General features: G+C 39.2%; 1 protein-coding gene across 1 annotated transcript; it reads right to left on the minus strand.

The window, feature by feature from the left end:
• Positions 1-1,873: 1,873 nt before the first annotated feature.
• On the minus strand, positions 1,874-11,458 carry STRS1 (DEA(D/H)-box RNA helicase family protein). Its single transcript, XM_087324717.1, has 15 exons — positions 11,268-11,458; positions 10,029-10,112; positions 9,497-9,889; positions 6,948-7,069; positions 6,737-6,844; positions 6,124-6,204; positions 5,787-5,865; positions 5,587-5,672; positions 5,260-5,316; positions 3,933-4,000; positions 3,363-3,431; positions 3,176-3,269; positions 2,867-3,031; positions 2,249-2,341; positions 1,874-2,168 (listed from the first exon to the last, which is right to left on the minus strand). The coding sequence occupies exons 1-15, from the start codon at positions 11,410-11,412 to the stop codon at positions 2,079-2,081; spliced, it is 1,734 nt and encodes a 577-aa protein (XP_087180843.1). The 5' UTR covers positions 11,413-11,458; the 3' UTR covers positions 1,874-2,078.
• Positions 11,459-21,032: the final 9,574 nt, after the last annotated feature.

Consider the following 21,032-nt stretch of genomic DNA (forward strand, 5'->3'; position numbering starts at 1 on the left):
CAATGATTTCATATTTTTGCTTTAACCGATATTGTGTGGCTTTAAAATCAAGGGTGGAAGTAAGAATATTTCCCTCCAAACTCTTACAACAAAATTGCGTAAATGTCATAATGAAAATATGGATTGTCTAGTACTACAACACATATAAGTAAGAATGCAAAGCTATGAATTCAAGAGAGCAATGGTGAAGGAAGAATGATATGAAGATATAGATTAAATCCAAGTCCTTCATGCAATTTACTATCTAGTAAGTAATATATTTAGTTCATTGATTGTGTACACTAAGTAATTTACAAAAAGCACTAACAAACAATATACAATTCAACATGTTCATAGATTCGATGGTTAAAATTATTTTGTATACTCATTAAAAATGTTTATCTAACCTCTATCATTCCACATGATAATCTTGCAAGATCACGTGAAACTACTATCGATGTTTGACAAGATAATATCAATTACAAAATCATGTGAGTAAGGTGCTTGTTTAAACCACAATTTAATCATTGTACAAGATATCATAGGAGTTTTCAGATTGTACTATACCTATAAATCTCCTATCCTATAATGATGTAAATCATAAAGGTATGTCCATAATATTGGATTTCATAAGTAATGGCTAGACCCTCTGAAGTTAATTAGTTTCACAGTACCAACAAGGCCTATAATGGCAAGATTCAGACGCAAGCATTTACAAAATCTGAATAAACGCCAAGGTAACAAAACCACTATTCTTGATTATTTCTTGGAAAGTAGAGAATGAAACAAAATTTCACCATCATGTATAATGCAAAGCCATCAAAACTATATCCTCTAGAATGCATCAACCAGGGTAGAAGATGAGATCAATCTTCCTTGTCCAGTTAAAACTGAGAAATAAAGAAACAAACCATTTATCATGACAAGAAAATGAGATTAATCTCTTTGCCTAAAATGACAAATAAGCAAAAACGTTTCTCAATATCCTGAAATTCATTAAACTTTTGTCAAAAGTGCACGTATTTGACGCATTCCATGACCTTCCCTGTCTTCATTTGCTGGTGGAGCAATAAAAGCTCAGATAGTTGGTCAGTGAACTTGATTAATCTCATTTTCTTGTCCTGACAAATTGTTTGATTCCCTAAGAATCTTCACAATAGGTCTGATTCGCAAAAATGAGATTGTTTGTAAAAAATGCATGTGTACATATTGATGCATTCCAAGATCTTCAATGTGTTCATTTGCCGGTGGAGCAATAAAAGCTCAGATAATTTATCATTGACCTGGTTCCTTCAAATTGGCTTGGAAGATAGGGTAGATAAAACTGTTGCGGCATAGGTACTGAAAAAGTACGAGCTAATTTGTCAGCTAATGCATGACACAAAATCATTTAAGTTCGTATTAATGCATAACAGAAAAAGGCATCCTAAGTTCATGTTAATGCATGACAAAAGAGGTCATTTGAGTTTGTGTTCGAAGACATGAAATTTCCAAGAAAGTGAACCTCCATGTTCATGCACATTAAATTGAGACTGCGTCAATGATATATGTTTGTAGCTATGCTAGCCAATCCTAATATGATTGGACTTCAATTGCACATTAAATTTCAGTAATGTGGTTAGTGTTTATACATCACAGAACAGAACACTACAGATCAAGATGGTAGTTTTAGTACACTTAGCAATCTAGTCCTGGAAACTCAATACTGCAGTTCCACATTATCCATATCACACGAGCTTTGATTACTCTTTTTCATGTGCTATCATCTACAGGAATCACCATCCATATGTATGTACATCACAACCAATGCATTGTTACCATATATACACATAATACAGAACAAAAATAATCTTATGATATATATCACTGGCAATTATGGAAATCTTTACTGGGATAAGAATCGATGGGTTAATTTCAATTAAAAGAAGAAAATGATTGGAGCTAAAATTGAGATCCCATGCGTTGGGTTTGTTGAAATAAAAATTCAATATACATACCTCTCCCTTTGTCTGTGACACTTCAATTGGTAAAAATTTCAGAGAGACAAGACAATTGTTCCTCTTATTAGATGGAATCAAAAATAGTTTACATGCTGACCATTAATCTTCATCTGAATCAAATGTTATTTTGGTTGCCTTGGGAGCATCAGCTGCAACCTCCTTAAAATGAGCGCCATAAAGCTTAGATTCCTAAATAAAAATAGATCAACATAAATCTTATTTACCAGAAAATTTCCCCTTCATTATTCACAAGACATCACATATCTAACCTTCTTTTTCACAGAGGTTCCGAATTTCAGAATCTCTGGTGGTACATGTTGCCCTGCCTCCTTCAGCACGTTCACTAGCTCTCCAGCTCTAGCCTATAAACATATGAGAGGAAGCTTTTTTATCATTGCCCTTGAGATATATCTTTTACTGTTTCTAATGAGTGAGCTTGGGGTTTGTTTTCTATGAGTGATTTTCAGGTGTTCATTTATTGGTTTTCAATAGATACTTTTGAGAACTGCTTCTTATTCTTTTGAGTTGATACTCCCAAGAGGTCTAAGAAGGCTTTTGCGATGTTTCTTTATTGGTTTTTGATTGATGTTTTCCAGATATGCTTTTAATCGGTCAATAGATTTAGAATACACTTCTGTTTCCAATCAATGTTCTTGATTGTATTTTTTTAAATGTTCCTGTTTTTTACTATTTTTGATCTATTTCTTTCAAGATCTGCTTATTATGTTTTCAACATCTGTTCTTCATTGTTAAATCAATCATTTCAAAAAATGTTCTTGAATTGTTTATCAATGATTTTTGGATATGGTTTTTATTTGTTTTTGTTTAACCTTTATTTCTTATTGCTTTTTGTTCAATCTATATTGAGATATGTTTGTAATAAAAACCTTGTCTGCCTGAGTGAAAAATGTATGCGCAATGCCAGTTTTCCCTGCTCGACCAGTTCGCCCAATACGATGCACATAATCTTCAGTAGTGAGAGGAAAACTGTAATTGATTACGTACTCGACATCGGGTATATCCAAGCCCCTTGCTGCAACATCTGTAGCAATCTATCACAAAGCATAACAGGATGAATAGGAATACATAATATAACAAAACTTAATAGCCCATCCAAAACATTTCGTTACAAAATATATATCCTTTTTAAAATTCCAATACAGATCGTAAAACAAAAAAAACGCCTGTGCCAATACCAGTAAAGGACATGTTCCATCCTTGAATCCAGTTACTGCTTTATTACGATCGAATTGCCCCTTGTCCCCATGCACCGCAGAAACATTCCAACCTCTAGAATCATAAATAAAATCTTTCATGATATAGGAAATTCTAAGAATCTATTGTGTAAAGTCTTACTTATAGGACATGTGTCATATTACTTACTTCCGCTGCAGCATGCTTTCCACTCGAGCAGCCTCCTTCTTGTAAAGCACGAAAACAAGTATCCTATTCCTACAATATTGAAAAGAAATTTAAAAAACAGCCTTAATAAATATGTGCTTTTAAAATATTGTAAACAACAATTTATGTAATGATTAATTTATCACAGGCACGAGGATCGATCACCTATACAATAGTGCACCTTAATCACCAACTAATAGCTGGACTTTGTTTAAAATAAATGACCCATTCACTTCTATCTTCTACATAAGTTAGCAATTCTCATATCCCAATTTATCTACTCTTGACAATATTTGTTGCTGCTATATTCTATCTTCTTTAGAGTGTAGATATATATGTACACTTTCAAAAGTCAAAATTCAGGGTTATGAATATTCATATTCATACAAGTTTGAAGAATATTCATATCTGTAAAAGCTCAAGAGAAAAACAGGTCAGTGGAGATAGTCGCTAGCATTCTTAGACAGCACATACAGGAATCATAAATCCAAAATTCTCATAAATACATGTAGATTAAAAACAATTTCAGCATGTAGAGGCCAAAACTCCTACCTTTCAGATTTGTGATATTCTCTCAGCAGTTCAATCAAACGAGCATCCCGTAGATTCATTTCAATCACCTTAAATTTCACATGCTTAATATCAGATATCAAAACTCTTCAACATTCCATTTAAGATACTCAATACCACGTGGTCAAACAAGAAAGCATATTTCAAAATGGCAAGAGATGTTCCAAAATCATAACATATAACTGACCTCACAATCTGCAATTTGTCTGCACATTTTCTATCTCTAGATTTACTTTATTTGAGCATTTATTACAGTTGGCTTTTGAACCTAACACTACTTCATTGCAGCATTTAATGCAGTGCTCTTTTCTATCCACTCGACTCTTAAACTCATTACGTACATCAGAATATTCTATATCCTTTTATAAATGCATGGGTTAGTTACAAAACCCACTCATATTTATATTTAATAGCATTGTGCCTCATGACAAAATATGGTTCTTATTTTAACTTATTGTTACAATGATGCTAACCTCTTTGGCATCTTACAGCTGTTTATAATAGTTTTCTCACATGGCAAGGGAGAGCCGAACACCCAAAAGTTGGATAGGATCAGAAAACAAGGCTACACCTCCGCTGGATTCTGCAGAATGTGATTATCAGCTCAAAGTCTAGCTATCAGCAGTTGTTCTGGGAGTGGATCATTTCAAACAGCTCCATCTTGAGGCCTATCTTGAGGTCGATGACTGACCCTTCACCTTAGCTTCATTCAATCCTCTTTATTCACCAACACTTGGTTAGACTATCTACTCCTAAAAGACAATCTTCACTAGATATGCACAACAAACTCATTTTGGGAAAACCTGTCTACCTAGATAGGAAAGATGAAGGGCGGCCCTAGGGCTACACATAAATAGAGATGAGATTTCTTTTCTGGCCAAACGTAGAGATTCTACTATCTAAATTCCTCATGTAAGTGTCCCATTTCCCAAGGTGGAAGGCATCTTCTCTGAACAGTCTTCATCAACCTTAATAGATTACGTTAATCTTCCTCAATTATGTATTCATGCTTATATGCCATTGCCTTTGGCATTGGATACATAGAATTCACTGCCACAACTGTACCATGTCCATATTGTGAAGGATAGTTTAGAAGTATTCATTGTGATGATGAATAGTTACAGAAGTGAAAAACACCTTACATGAAAATGTTTTAGTAGATGTACTTTAAGACCAGAAAATTCCACGCTTAAAAATAGTTACTCATGGGGCAATTAACACCAAAAAAGAGTATGTATCATCAAAAGGCTGACTAACAATGCATAACAATCTATATCACTCACATTACACATTCATGTGTCAAACTCACCTCAACAACTTGAGTAACAGAATGATTTGCTGCCAAATCTTGTGATCCCACAATCACCTGACATTTAAACCAAATGAGAAAAATGATGCTGTTTCATCAAATAATAGGAGAAAGGAAGACGCAATGCCCAGCAAAATCATATGAAGTTGCTGTGGATACATATTACATAAAAAAAATACCCTACTGAGCAATGCTCCTCTAATTGTAATATATGTACAATCCTTGAGGACTAATTGCATTTCCATTTCTATCTAAATGGAATGCTATAATGTTCTACATATAATGTAGTGCCTAAAGTTTCCTGATAAATGTAACCATACGGATCACCTTGATTGGATTGGGCCCCATAAACTCCTTGGATAGTTGATCAACTTCTGAAGGCCATGTCGCACTAAACATTATCATTTGTCTGCCTGAAAGGAAAATGCAGAACATATCAGTACCACAAACATAATTGAAAATACTTATGAAGTTACAATCTGTGGAGCTTGAGGAATTTTGAGTATATCTCACAGTTGGGATCGTACTTTTTAAAGTTAGGCCAATGAGTGCTCTGACGGCATGCTCAAAACCAAGGTCAAGCATCCTATCTGCCTCATCCAAAACCTAAAGCATATCAAACTGATTTTGTCAGTAAAAGATGGTTGAGCTTGCAACAATACACCTGCATATTGTTTGATTGAACTTTAGATGATGCATGTAAAATAGGAAATTGCAAAATTAAATTACTTTGGGGCTCCAATGCAGCATTTAATATCTTACATGATGAGTATTTAGTAAATTGGAGAACATGATATGAAAGCATATTGCAGTATAGTTTTCATTATGTAGAGTAGTAGTCCTAGAACACAAGAAGCAACATACCACATATGAAACTTCTTGGAGAGAACAATGGCCTTCTTCAACAAGATCTTGCAATCGCCCTGGAGTAGCCACCACAATTTCCTGCAAAGCAAAGACCCAAGGTTCTCTATTATCTCATCAACATAAACAAGTTTGACCCTGATCAAGATTGTAACAGTGTACAAGATACTAAGAGGATATAAGTTATACAAGATAAAGGGGACATTCTAATCACCCAATTAATTTTTCCCAGTATTTGCATTCACGAAAAGAAAATACAAATATATATTCAATACATAATGACTGAAAAAATCAAATTCTTCAGCAACGTCAAAAGGCAAAGTTATGGGCACACAGTCAAGAATGCTTCTTAAATTTAAAACGCACTTTTGCAAATTGGGGATGATATAGATCTTATTCATACTCTTTTAGGGAAATGAATTCAATTTACGTCTCTACAAGGAAGCATACTTAATTTTAAAATGTAGCCAAAATCATAAACTCACAATTTTTCTGCTCTATAGTTTGTTTATTTCTTAGTATTAACACACACATCCAATATAGACCTTCAAGCAGTGATCCAAAATCTTTGTACAGAAGAGAGTACTCAGTAAAAGCTCTATGACAGTATTACCACTCCTGACTTGAGAGCAGATATTTGTGGCTTTTTTGAAGTTCCTCCATATAGACATGTGGTTCTAACTCCACATGAATTCCCTGCATCTACAAGAACTTCAGTGATCTGTAACACGAGATCAAGAAAAATATGAGTTGATAACTACAAAGATAAAGAGAACGTTTTTCCAATATATACTAAGAGCAGAAAGTTGTATGGGCAAACATACTTGTTGAGCTAATTCCCTTGTAGGAGAAAGGACAAGGCATGTGGGGCAACCTGGCTTCGTTGTCTTCTTTTTCTTCTTTAGAACATGAACAAGCGCAGGTAATCCAAATGCTAAGGTCTTACCTGCAGAATATCAGGGTAAGTACTTTGTTGTGAAGCAAGAAAAATAAAACATATATGCATAGGATTGTTTTCCAATGTTCACTCTAATCCCTCCCCCTCAAAAAAGAAAAGCAAGTAATGATGGATGAGAAATTTGTGTACCAAATTTCAAATCAGTAGTTTTCAACATATTCCTAAGCTTCCAATCAAAAGATGTTTTACCATTTCAGCATGTTACATTCGTGGACAGTCTTTGATATTATGACAAATTGGAGAGAGAGAGAGAGAGAGAGAGAGAGAGTGGGTCTGCTGGGCTTTTTTTTGTAGATTAAATTGATGGACTATAAAGAATATAATAATGGTTCTGAATTCTATTCCTATTTCTTTGAAAGCTCATGGATTCATGCAGTACCTTGCATCTCTGAAACCAGCGCATGGAAATTCCAGAGGATCGTAAAACTCTAATCCCTCCCCATTAAAAAAGAAAAGCAAGTAATAATGGATGAGAAATTTGTGTACCAAATTTCAAATCAGTAGTTTTCAACATATTCCTAAGCTTCCAATCAAAAGATGTTTTACCATTTCAGCATGTTAAACTCTTGGACAGTCTTTGATATTATGACAAATCGGAGAGAGAGAGAGAGAGGGTCTGCTGGGCTTTTTTGGTAGATTAAATTGATGGTCTATAAAGAATATAATAATGGTTCTGAATTCTATTCCTATTTCTTTGAAAGTTCATGGATTCACGCAGTAACTTGCATCTCTGAAACCAGCGCATGGAAATTCCAGAGGATTGTAAAACTCCAATTGAATGGCCAAAATTCTCACCACCAGAGATATCTTATGCAAATAAAAATCGTCTCTATAAGATTTTGTACTCACTAAGACTTAATTTTTGCTTTTGGAATAAGCTAGCTTGCCCATGAACAAAATATTTGACGAACCTGCATGTGGAAACTTCAAGGTACTCTATAATGCGCATAGTAGAAATAAGGGCAAATCATCTATGAGAGCAACAGATTTCAGTACTCTCAAATGACTCTCCATTAGCTCTAAAGCTGAATTTCAAATTCTACAGTAAAAGAGGTTGGTTTGAATAATACAAATATTGCTCATATTCCCAAGTAACCTTTGCAAGTAATCTTATAACTTTTAAGTGATTCAATGTATGAACAAACCTACAGTGACATTATTAGCCACAGCTTTGCAAAGTCTTCCAAAAAAAGCAAACCAATGGGAACAGGCCCAACCAGATGCTGATTGCAACAAATGTCAGTGTCGGCTCTCACTCATTCATACTGGCCATACAATGTCATCTTGGCCAATTCAGAAGTTCCACGATGCAAGTAAAAAAATTTGTTACGGAATAATAGCCTAAAAGATATTATTCCAGTGAATAATGTCATCTTGATGCCAACTACGGACAGTCTCACACATCTACCTCGGCTTGTTGGAATGTTTTATTGGGATTGGTAGTGTGGACATTCCTCTCGACTTCTAGATTGGATTGTTTGTGATAAAGGCTTGTCATTGGCATAGAGCAAGTGAACTCCAAAAAATGGATCTTCTATTTGAGAAAGAATGAGGTGTTGTGTTCCTTAAAGTACTTCTTTATGGTCTTTGAGGCAGCTACATGAGATTTTCTCAACATAAGCCAAATGAACCATAATTTCCAAAATGTATTCTCTACTCCAATGGCCGTACATGCTATTGGGATTGGTAGTGTGGACATTCCTCTCGACTTCTAGATTGGATTGTTTGTGATAAAGGCTTGACATTGGCATAGAGCAAGTGAACTCCAAAAAATGGATCTTCTATTTGAGAAAGAATGAGGTGTTGTGTTCCTTAAAGTACTTCTTTATGGTCTTTGAGGCAGCTACATGAGATTTTCTCAACATAAGCCAAATGAACCATAATTTCCAAAATGTATTCTCTACTCCAATGGCCGTACATGCTATTGGGATTGGTAGTGTGGACATTCCTCTCGACTTCTAGATTGGATTGTTTGTGATAAAGGCTTGACATTGGCATAGAGCAAGTGAACTCCAAAAAATGGACCTTCTATTTGAGAAAGAATGAGGTGTTGTGTTCCTTAAAGTACTTCTTTATGGTCTTTGAGGCAGCTACATGAGATTTTCTCAACATAAGCCAAATGAACCATAATTTCCAAAATGTATTCTCTACTCCAATGGCCGTACATGCTATGAAAATTCTTTCTTACTACATTGCATTATTCATTTGAGAATACAGAAAAAAACAAAGGAAAACACTACGATAAAGTAGGAAAAAAAGCAGCACCAATGATGTTTTCCTGAAATTCAAGGTTTTGCCAGAAAATATTTAAAGTTTCAGATATAGCATGTCCAAAAATCCAGTTTAGTCTACTATTGTACCCTAATCAATGTTAAACAATTAGGTTCAAAAGAAAAATTTGTGCTGCAAGATTACCTGAGCCAGTAGCAGCTATACCAATGAGGTTCCGGTCATCCAATAGAAAAGGCCATGCATGAGACTGAATTGGTGACGGTTTCTTGAAGCCCTTACAACATTCTAAAACCTCCTTTGACACATGAAGTTCAGAAAACAATTGTATGGGTCTAAACTTACTATCATCAGAACCCATGCCAGAAACTTTTACTTCCAAATGCCCACCACAATCACCATTTGCCTCTATCTTTCCTTTCTTTTTATGTTCAATAGCACCATTCATAGACTCTTTTGCGTTCACATACCCTCCCTTCTCAACAACTTTATCAGTAGCCTCAAATGTTTTACTTTTCTTTTTCTTCTGGTCCTTAACCGACCCACCATCTGTATGCCCATTCATTTCTTCTACCTGACCTGAATTTCCAGCTCATGTTAACAGCCAAATATTGTGATACTAAAATATTAGAAACGAAGTAGTAACCCAAGCACAAATCAAATTAATCTCTTCATTAAGGAATCAATAACGACGAATATATTTTCCTAAAATTATTACCACCATCATGAGCCTCTTTATACCCCTTCTTCCTTTTCTTATTGGAATGATTTTTATTGAGTTCGTTTTCCTGTGTTGTAGAATCTGCAAAGAAATTGATGAGTATATTAGCAACCTTGGCACACACAGATCACATGTTTGGACACAGAAACACTGTTTGAACATAGAAATATTCTTTGGATGTTGAAACACATCAATCAATCATGTATTCACTCTCCAGTATTGCACTAAATTGGCTGCAAACTTAGATGAACATTCGGCCTCTTGAAAGCCACAAACCACAAGTTTGGACACTTAAAAAGCATATTTGAGCACAAAAATGTATGTTTGGACACCGAAATGCATGTTTGAGAACCATAGCAACTGTACATATAATAGCTATCTGGAAGAAATAGATAATAATTTCATTTGAGCACAAAAATGTATGTTTGGACACCGAAATGCATGTTTGAGAACCATAGCAACTGTACATATAATAGCTATCTGGAAGAAATAGATAATAATTTCATACCAGATTTCGACAACTCCGATATACACAATTCAGAATATTATCTACTCAATAGCCCCTACTGTATTTTAACTAGATCTGGAAAAAACCAAGGACAATTTCCCATGACGTCTACACATTTTGAACAGTTCTGGTACATAAATAAACATGTAGTTAGAGCATCATGCGCTGAATAGATCCTACTGTAAAGATATGGTACTCGGAACAAAGGATTACGCTTTCATATGAAGTTTCAATATTTAACAGCTCTGGTACACACAAAAAGAATATTTTTATGAAATAGGGAAACAAAAATGCCATTTTGAAACATAATAAAAAACTATAGCTACTACTGTGGCTGCGTCAAGCTGGTACTAAGTTAAAATACTTTCAAATGAATTTAGAAGTCTTTAACAACTCTGAGACACACGGAAAATTGCATTTTCCCCTCACATTTGGAACATCCCAAGACAGCATAGCTACTATTGAGACAGCATCCATATGAACGAAAGTTACACAAAATCTACATAAAATTTCAACATGTTTTTTGGAAAAATAAAAATAAAAATAAGAATTCAACATGATAAACAGCGTATACAAACTGAAAATCGCATCTTTCCGACACAGAAAATCAAAACACGTGTTATGGAACATCATAGGTACTAGTATAGCTGTATATAGATATATGAATAGGTTCAGAGCATCAAATAGCACCATAGCTACAACCAGTACGGTAGGTAATTCGAACTTACCTGTGGTCTCTGAATTCTTCTCCTTCTTCTTCTTCTTCTTCTTCTTGTCTATGTCCTTCTTCTCTTTCATCTTGGAGCTCGTCATATTTTCGTGATGATCTACGTTGAGAGGAAAGGCCATTCCAGAGGGCATCGTTGCGGCCATGGCGAAGCTCGGGAGCCCTGCGCTGCCCTGCCCTTTCCTTCCCGTCAGTCAGACAGTCTTTCTTTCTGGAATGTATGTGAGGATGGAAACCCTAATCAGGAGGTTTAAGGAAGAAGGGCAGCAGAAAGAAACTCTCCTCTTCTTTCCGAGATTTCTCTTATTTCCCCAGATGCCCCTGCTGGTACCCTTTTCACTATTTCCACCCCATGCCCTTGGCCCTACCCTGCCCTACCCCTTCCATCATTTCCCAACAAACTCACACATTTTCAAGCCATATGTGTCTCTATGTCCCGATTCAATCGATGCCTCCCGATGCTCCACAACCCCAGCTGACGCATGTTGCAATTGAGAGCCTGTGAAGACATCTGTGGGCCCAAAAATATAGGACAAGCTGACTCGAATGTGCTTACGTTTGAGTGTGATACTTGTACTCACTGACTTGTTCGGGAGAAAATAGGCATGATCAATAGAGTCCCCTTTGCCGATGCATTGATCCAGCATGTCACGCATTGAAGAGAATGTGAGATAAGGTTTATAGAAGCAAACGCGATGGGGATGAGCTATGGCATGCATGCCTAGGTGTGGCTTACTCGTTTGAAGAATAATTGGATTTTATTAGTTTGATACGACATCTCGTGTGATGTACGAAGTATTCATTAGTCTCCGCGCCTTTCCAAGTCATTATGCATTGAAGTTGTAATATTCAAACTTCATTTGTTGAGGGACTTCTTGAGCTATCATGAAGTAAGTGTACTGCAACACATCATCCAAACCATTTCTTCATATCTTGCATCCATCAAAAACATGATATATTTGCTTTTGTGGATCATTTGGACTTTTTTCACAAGGGTTCTATGCAATTCTAGGAAGTCAATGCGAGTTTTCTTTTTAAATCTTCAACATGTGCAAGAAAACCCTCTTCATGCCCATGCTTTTGATGGCATGATCTCAATAAGTAGAAGCATATATGGCATTTGTATATTGACTCAACAAAACCTAATAATAAGCATCAATGTCCTTAAAAGTGACATTCACTTTTAGCCCATAATCACCAATAACGCAACTTACAATTCATTTGAAGTATGTAAAGATTAAAACATGAAGGCGGTTATCTTTTCTCGTTGATTACAATAAATTTGTGGTGGGAATAAATTCAAGATACAATCAAGTTTTGTTTAATATAGTTAACCCTATCACATGGGGCAAGAGATATTAGGATGAGCAAAATATTGGGGATATCTCTAAGTCTTGACATGGCAAGTCTACAATCGAGAGTGTCATGTTGCCAATGTCACACGATGTGCAACCACCCCTAGTGCAAGGAATTTGTCCATTTTAAAATGTTGTTTTTAAAAAAGCAAGAGGTACAAAGTTTCAAACTGAACATAATTTTTGGTGCACAATAATGTGAAGAGCTTGGGGTGGCAAATGGAGGTATAACTAAATGATGGATATCATCTAGATAGCGTACGAGTTGGGGGGGTCAATAGTAATTGAAAGGAAGTCCATTTGTAAGATAAAATATCGAGATGATGTTACACGACAGGAAGGAAAGAGCAATTGAGTACCTCAAGATGGCGAAATTATTTGAGATTATCTCTACCAAGAAGGTTCAAATGGGTGCAGAACAATCTTGAAAGTGATGACATTAAGGGTGGACGCTAATGTCACATATGTTCACAAGAAAGAGGATCTAGGCGTTGTCATGGTTTTGATGAATCATATGACAATGTCATGATGTGGTGATCACTGTTAAGATTCTATTACTAATCAATAGACCAAAATAAAGTAAAAGAAGAAAAATAGATTGGATAGAAGAACCCGTTCCACCTGACCACCCACGAGCTATGATCTAGACATAGCCAACCTACCACCAACGTCCCATACCGCCGGATATTAGGATGACTAATACCTTGGAAGAGATTACACGATCATCGAGACGAAAGCCTAGCCCGCACCATCGGTGTCTAAGACAACAGCCTTCTGACGTAATGTGCTTATGAGGGTAGCTAAGTCTCATATTTATACATTTTCCTAGGCCCCTTGAATAGATGTGCCTTTCTAAAAGGCTCTCCATTCATTGGTTGTCCAAATCATGATAGTGCATGCACCTATCATTCCTTCTATCCAATCACATTAGTCCCCTTTTTAACATTAGTGAACATACCCTTCACTTATGTAAATATTAATGACCTACCCTCACCTATATTATGTGTACATAACAATCACAATGGGAGAAAGTGCCAAAAAAGTGAGCCTATGATGGAAGAAATAAAGATGAAATATACATCAGGATTAAATATAATGATGAGATATAGTTCAACTAGCAAGAGTTAACTATTAAAATGATAGGGTATAAGGTTCAAGATTTGTTACTATGACGAGTTGCGTGTGAAAGCTCGTAGACGCAACTGACTTCACCGGTTATGAACATATAATATATGCAGGTTTAATGGAAGCTTCACGAAACACAGAGAGAGTGGGAGAGACAAAGAGAGCAAAACAGTAAACTCAATTAAAAAATAATGAACACTCTGTACATACAATGTGCTCAATGAGTAGTTTTATACAAGTCCTTAAAAGGACTGCCAGAAGTATTGACACGCACTTCAATGCTCATACCGAGTGACTGACACTAACTCCTAAAAATACGCCTACTTACTAGGCTAGGATTGTAGGACTCTAACGGCCTTCCGGTTACACTTACGATCTGGCTCTTGGTTCTAGGTACCAATCCGGACACTAACCCGAATACTGATCTGGTTCACCATTCCGGATACCGATCCAGATCCGGTTGAGCTTGTCCACTCTCAACACTCCCCCTCAAGCTCAACTTGAGGTCGGATCACGGTATAGGTGTCCGTTGGTCCTTTCCTCCGACTCCTCCTAGCGTCTTCTCGCCTCGCTCACGCTCCTCGACTCGTCCTGTCCGCTTTCCACGACCCGTCTGATTCAACAATCATAAGACCCATTTAAGCTCCTTCATTGCTGTGACTTTGGCACTTCTCGACCGGTTCCTCCGTGTCGACGTTGACATCTGTTGTCTTCGTGTACGTTTGGCCTTTCTGCTTTCCACGACTCGTCTGATTCAGCGCACTTCGACCTTCTTCGTCGGCTTGTCTGCTCATAAGACCCATTTAAGCTCCTTCATTGTTGTGACTTTGGCACTTCTCGACCGGTTCCTCCGTATCGACGTTGACTTCTGTTGTCTTCGTGTATGTTTGGCCTTTAGTTGATTCGGCTTCTTCGAATCAAACACCTCTTCCGAATCGGCTGCCTCTGATTCATTCCAACTCTTGTCCGAATTGACTATCTCCAATTCGTCCTCATCCTCCAGGACCTTTACCATATCACACCATGTCTGGGTCTTGGCCTTCTTGTTCCAGTCGGCTCTGTTCTTCTAGACTCTGATGTCGTCGCCGCTCGTTCCGACTTTTTCAGATGTGCCGATTTCTTCCGTCGACTCAGCTCTTTTTTTCTTCTTGTCTCCCCCTGTTTTGGTCTTTTCCTCTTTCTTATCAGTTGTTTCTCTAGTGTCTTTGCCTTATTTTCCGGTTCCTGTTCCATTTCTTCCCCTCAAGTGTGGCATGTCGAGATGCTACAACCCAAGCATCTCTGAAAAATGCTACAACTTGTCCCATCCCGAGTGGCTTGGTGAAGATGTCGGCAACTTGCCGATCCGTTCGATCATACCAGAGTTCAACTTCACCGCTCAAGTCCCGCTCATGCACAAAGTGATAATGCACTTCTATGTGCTTCGTCCGAGCATGGAACACAGGGTTCTTGGCCAACTGCATGCTACATATGTTGCCGCAGTAGATCGGGATTGGAGTCGGTACTTCGATTCGGAGGTCCTGTAGCAGCCGCCGAAGTCAAATGGCTTCACAGGTGGTGTCGATAGCGCCTTGATACTCAGCCTCAGTGCTTGATAAAACCACTGCTAGCTGCTTCTTGTTCCTCCATGCAACAACCGCACTCCCGAGAAAGAAAGAAAGAAAGAAAGAAAGATATATTAACGTTGTCGTGACGATTTTCGGCTACGGTGTGAAACCGAGTGAGATGAATAAACCAAGGATGTGCACATACACTTAGCAAATAAGCCTCCTAAGGCCTAGTGGCACTTGAGTTCATATAGAGGGGTGCAAGCAAGGTTTGAACCTTGCACCTCTAAGATACAAGATAATTGCCTTACCACTAGGACAACTATCATATAGTGTAAATTTTATGTATTTCCTTTTCATATACAAATTATAGACGAAACAACCATAGAAAACCATGTGCACAAAACCATGGTTTTAAACCCATGGTTTGTGCATGACATAAGCAAAACCGTGTGCACAAAACCATGGTTTTAGCCCATGGTTATGTGCATGTCACGAGCATGGAAAGACCTATAAAAGCCTCTAGTTGGGCTTGTGTAAGGGGGGCTCAATATGTGATATCACCAACACCATTATCATCAATATAATTATATTTGTCTTTATAATCTTCATGTTTTTCTACTTCTCAAGTGTTCAATTTTTCTTCTTCTCAAGTAAACCAATTTCATCTAATCTTACATTGATCGTCATCTCTTCGACAATTCCGCGAACATCCTCCCCAGTCCAAGACCCCGGTGGTCGCTCGAGTAGCACACGCACGCGCGAATCTTCGCGACAACGTCTTTTAAGGCCAAAATTGGCCCATTAGACAAATGGTTTACAACAAAAATGGGATATTTACCCATTCATCGAAGTAAAAATAAAAATAAGATGAAAAATAGAGTTTAAGCTAAATAGTTCTAAAAAATAACAAACATGTTTTATATAGAAACATGTTCTACTACAATGAAAATGGTGTTATACAATTGTTATTTTCATTTCCATCCAAGTCTCTCGAAGAGAAGCGGAAGGTCAAAGGGTTGCGATGTGGATGTGGCCCGTGGTCCCCGTGTAAGAGGTACCCCAACCATAGCTTCTAGTCGACGTAGCTCACGTTCCCTTATCTTCTTAATCTTGTCTACTCCACGTTGACTTGTTTTGAAGCCCAACATTCGAGGGCGTTTCGTTGTTCTTTGCATTTCTGCTTCCTCAAGAGAGAGGCCGAGCGGCGTAAGTGTATCCACATTCATCGTCTCCCCTTGTTCCTGAAAAATTACACTAGTTACATGGTGATGAATACTAAGAGGGTTATCGTTAGCACTTTGTAATTTATTCTCCCTATGTTGTTTTAGGTCTAAGATATATCTACCTAGTCTCTTTACATTCGGGGTATCTAATAGTTTGGAGAGGGTGGGAGAGGGTCCTAGTATGTCTTGGTATTCCGCTCGTATCTCGGCATAAGTTGGGCATTTGCATGTGAAGTGATACTCATCCTCTATCTCTATGTGGCATAACCTACATAACCTTTCCTCTCTAGGGACTCTATTAGCCCGACCATTCTCAATCTCAAGTTGGTGAGATGATATCCTAAGTTGTCCAATGGCCACCCTTAGTGCATTTGATAAGAATGTATCTAAATATCTTGGTCGTGTAATAAAGCCTAGCGTAGAGAAGCGCAAGAAGTGTTCCTTATAGTACACCATTTTAGATGGGAGTGGTTCTCGTGGGGTGATCCATTTGTATCGAGTGTAAATTTGCCATATTTCTTGGCGTATCACTTTATTACGATCTTCGTGAGAGATTAAAGTTTGATCAGTCCCATGGTTGTACTTAAGGGGAGGTAGGTTATTAATGTCTATGCCGTTCGCACGGAGCCAACTCACCACGATGCTATACCAAGAGCTAGTGTCGCCAGACACATATAAAGATCGAGACGCCTCAAAGGCTCGACGGGATATCCTATCTTGTGGTTGTCTATGTATCCGATGAATAAAAACTACCACTTGAAAGAGTGCTTCTACTAACATCGGGGGTAGACTGAACTCAGCTCTAATAATGTCATGTGGTACTGTCGATTTGCTTCGGAGTTGACGTGATAACATCGTCACTAAAGGTCTCTCTAATTGCGTCCACATGAAAGATGGTAAACCTGGAGCCCATACTACTGATGCATACATGAGGGACGGGGTCACTAATGAGTCAAAAAGCCATCCCTTAGTCCGTGGCTCTTGAAAGTATGCCTGATGGCATTGTCTCTCTAAGAGTGAGAGGGATGCATACCCTCTCGTTAGCCTATCTTTGGCTGCCTGGGTCATCGAGAATTTACCTGAGCGAGCACTAAAGGTGACTCCCAAGTATACATACGATCCCACTACCTCAACTGGTTTATGAGAGAGGATTAGGTGACATTGACTCCTAACTCGGGACGATGTATGAAAGATAAGGACTTTGGTTTTCGCTAAATTCACTACCAGTCCTCGTTGTGTACAAAAGTCATCCAGGGCATTAAGATGCTTTTGTAGGTCGTGTTCCGACTCTGAGAGCAAGACAATGTCGTCTGCGTAGAGTAAGAGACTAACTTGCGTCTCCCCAATAGCTACTCCCTTGCCTCCCTTACGAGCAATAAAATCAGTGATCTCATCAATGTAGATCCCAAAAAGAGTCGGTGATAGGGGGCAACCCTGTTTTACACCAATGGTGCTAGTGAAACAATCGGATAGGCCACATGGGCATCTTACACACCCAGAGACTTGCTCATATAGGGCATAAATGGCCCAGATCATGTCATCTGGTATCTCCGAGAGAGAACATAAAATCGGACGTTGACCGTCAATCCGACGCATCACCGGTCTAGTCGGCATCTGTATAACTGACTAGCTTTTCAGTTATACCGTGTCGGTATAACAGTCCCTGATCCTTAGTGTCACTCACATATCGCAATAGTCAATGCGCGAATTGAAGGTGTTCGACGGTCGGCTTCTGCATAAATTGATTGATCACTTCGACCGTATAGCTGATGTTGGGTCGGCCAGCAAGCCATGGAGACCCATATGTGTAATGTAGACCGAGTTACAATTCCTACCCATTTTGCAAAATCGATTACAGGGCCAGACGTGGTGGATCACCATAATCCGGCCATTAAGGTCATCCTACAAGGGGAAGAAATCTCGGGGTGCATAGTCGATGGAGGTTCGGGAGTGAATGTCATTAGCAAGGCCACTTGCACCTGCCTTACAGAGTGGGAAGTGTGCCCAGTATGGCTCCGCATGGCGGATACACGTTCCATCCGACTATTGGGGCTACTCCGCAAGCTAAAAATTATGATAGGCGGACATACATTCGAGATATCAGCTGTTGTATTGGCCCTTGATGCTCCTGGCGCTTACCCCCTCCTGTTAGGCCGCCCATGGTTGTGCTCCGCGAACATCAAGCAGAATTGGCAACACGATAACATCAATTTTTGACGAGGGTGAGCCAAGGTTTGAGTGCCAACGCAGGAAAGCACCCCGCCCACCAAAGCTATGACTCTGTTTTACGTGGAAGAAGTCCACATGCTCGAAGGGTTAGACGACGAGGAACTAGAAACTTATATGGAGGAGAACCCTCGAATCATGCCATTGTTCGAGATCTATGTCATCGACACGACTGGAGCATACGCCACACTTGCGACAACCGACGAAGAGGATTTTGAACCCAATACGAAGGCTCTTATGGGGCTCCATAGGGCACAGTACGCGTTTGATCGAGAAATGGAAATCTCTCGACGCGTCATGGCATCGACCTTAGAAGAAATCAATGTCGGGACTGCCGATGCGCCGCGCCCTCTCTCGATAGCGAAGGACCTACCTCCTTTGGGAAAGGCAACCATGATCGACCTACTGCACGAATATAAAGACGTGTTCGCATGGTCGCATGAGGATATGAAAGGGATGGACCCCAAGTTTTATTAGCATCAAATTAACCTGGCGATGGATGCAAAACCCGTCCAGCAAAGGCATTACCGCATGAACCCAAACTATGCGGCACGCGTAAAAGAAGAAATTGATATGCTTTTGAAAATTTGGTTTATCAGACCAGTCAAGTAGGCAATGTAACTGAGTCCGATCGTAGTTGTACCCAAAAAGAATGGGAAAATTTGCGTTTGCGTCGACTATTGGAAACTCAACGTGGTAACAATTACAAATGATTTTCCCCGTCCTTTCATAGATGGCGTACTCGACATCGTAGGAGGGCACGAAATGTATAGTTTTCTGGATGGGGTCAACGGCTATAATAAGATCTGCATGTATCCAGACGTTTAGGAAAAGACCACTTTGTGACGGTTTGGGGCGTATTCGTAGCGGCGGTGATGATGTTCGGGCTTAAAACAACATCGACAACATTTCAACGCATCATCACAAAAATCTTCGGCGAATACATACTTGTTTTCATGTAGGTCTTCTTCGACGACTTTGTAGTTTATGGTGCGTGAGACAAGCATTTACGGCACCTCCGGTTTTGTTTAGAATGATGCATCTCAACACGACTTAGCCTTAATCCAGCCAAATCGTTCGGTGTCACCAGTGGGGCTCTCCTCGGGCACATAGTAAGCTGAGAAGGCATTGCGATTGATCCATGAAAGATCAAGGCCATCATTGAGACCCCTACCCCAAAGAATGCAAAGGTCCTAAGTCGTTTTCTGGGGCAGATCTGTTGGAACAGTCGGATGCTTCGCTATCTACCGGATTTTGCGACACCCTTGCATGTGGCAGTGCACCAACCATTCCTCTTGTTCATGGATGCATCAGACATAGCAATTGGCAATGCACTGATGCAGTTGACTGAGGCGAATTGGTATCAACTAGTCTATTACTCTAACCGGAAACTGTCAGTCGTTGAGCGTAACTACTCCACGACCGAGCATGAAGCCCTCGACATGATATATAACATAAATAGATTTTGACACTACCTACTATGTCAGAAATTCGTCTTTCACGTGGATCACGTGACCCTCATCTATCTGGTTTCGAAGCAATCGCTTACAGGGAAGCTGGCACGATGGAAGTTGTTATTACAGTAATTCGAATTCGAAATCCATTGGCTAGGCGCTCAACATGCGGTGGCTGATTATCGAAGAGGTATCGAAAATGGCGAGGATGTTGTCGAAGGAGATGATGACTTTCCGGATGGCGGAATCCTAGGCATTTCGGCAATCGAAGCCGAGACAGACAAGTCGTCACCATACGACAAATAGCATGAGGATATGAGACATTTCTTGAGCACAGACCTACCACCTCCACAAATGCGAATGGATGAAAAGGAATGCTTGGCAGTCAGGAGTCACAACTTTTGCCTACTAGAAGGAACCTTGTATCACAAGGGAAGCGATGACATTTGGTGCGTTCGCAATGATGAGAAGGAAGTTACGAGAAGCCCATTGTGGTATAGCCAGGGGCCATTACGCCGGAGACACTACCGACAGAAGATATGGCAAGGTGGGCTCTGTTGGCCAACCACATAGAAGGACGCCCAAGCATACTGCCGAGAATCTGACATGTGTCAGCGAATGGGACAACCTATGGAGTGAGCCCGAATGCCGCATCAGCCCGTGCTCCCATCAGAGACATTCCAAAAATGGGCCCTCGATTTCGTCGACCCATTTACCCTAGCCGCGGGCGGTGCACACAGGCAACAAATACGTTTTGGTGGCAACAGATCACTACAACAAATGGGTCGAAGCGAAAGCCTTGCAGGACAATACGGCGACATCCACCACAAAAA

This window comes from Azolla caroliniana, unplaced genomic scaffold, assembly GCF_043228905.1.
Source record: "Azolla caroliniana isolate FFs.n. ecotype wild unplaced genomic scaffold, voAzoCaro1.0.p SCAF_9, whole genome shotgun sequence".
Lineage (NCBI taxonomy): Eukaryota > Viridiplantae > Streptophyta > Polypodiopsida > Salviniales > Salviniaceae > Azolla > Azolla caroliniana.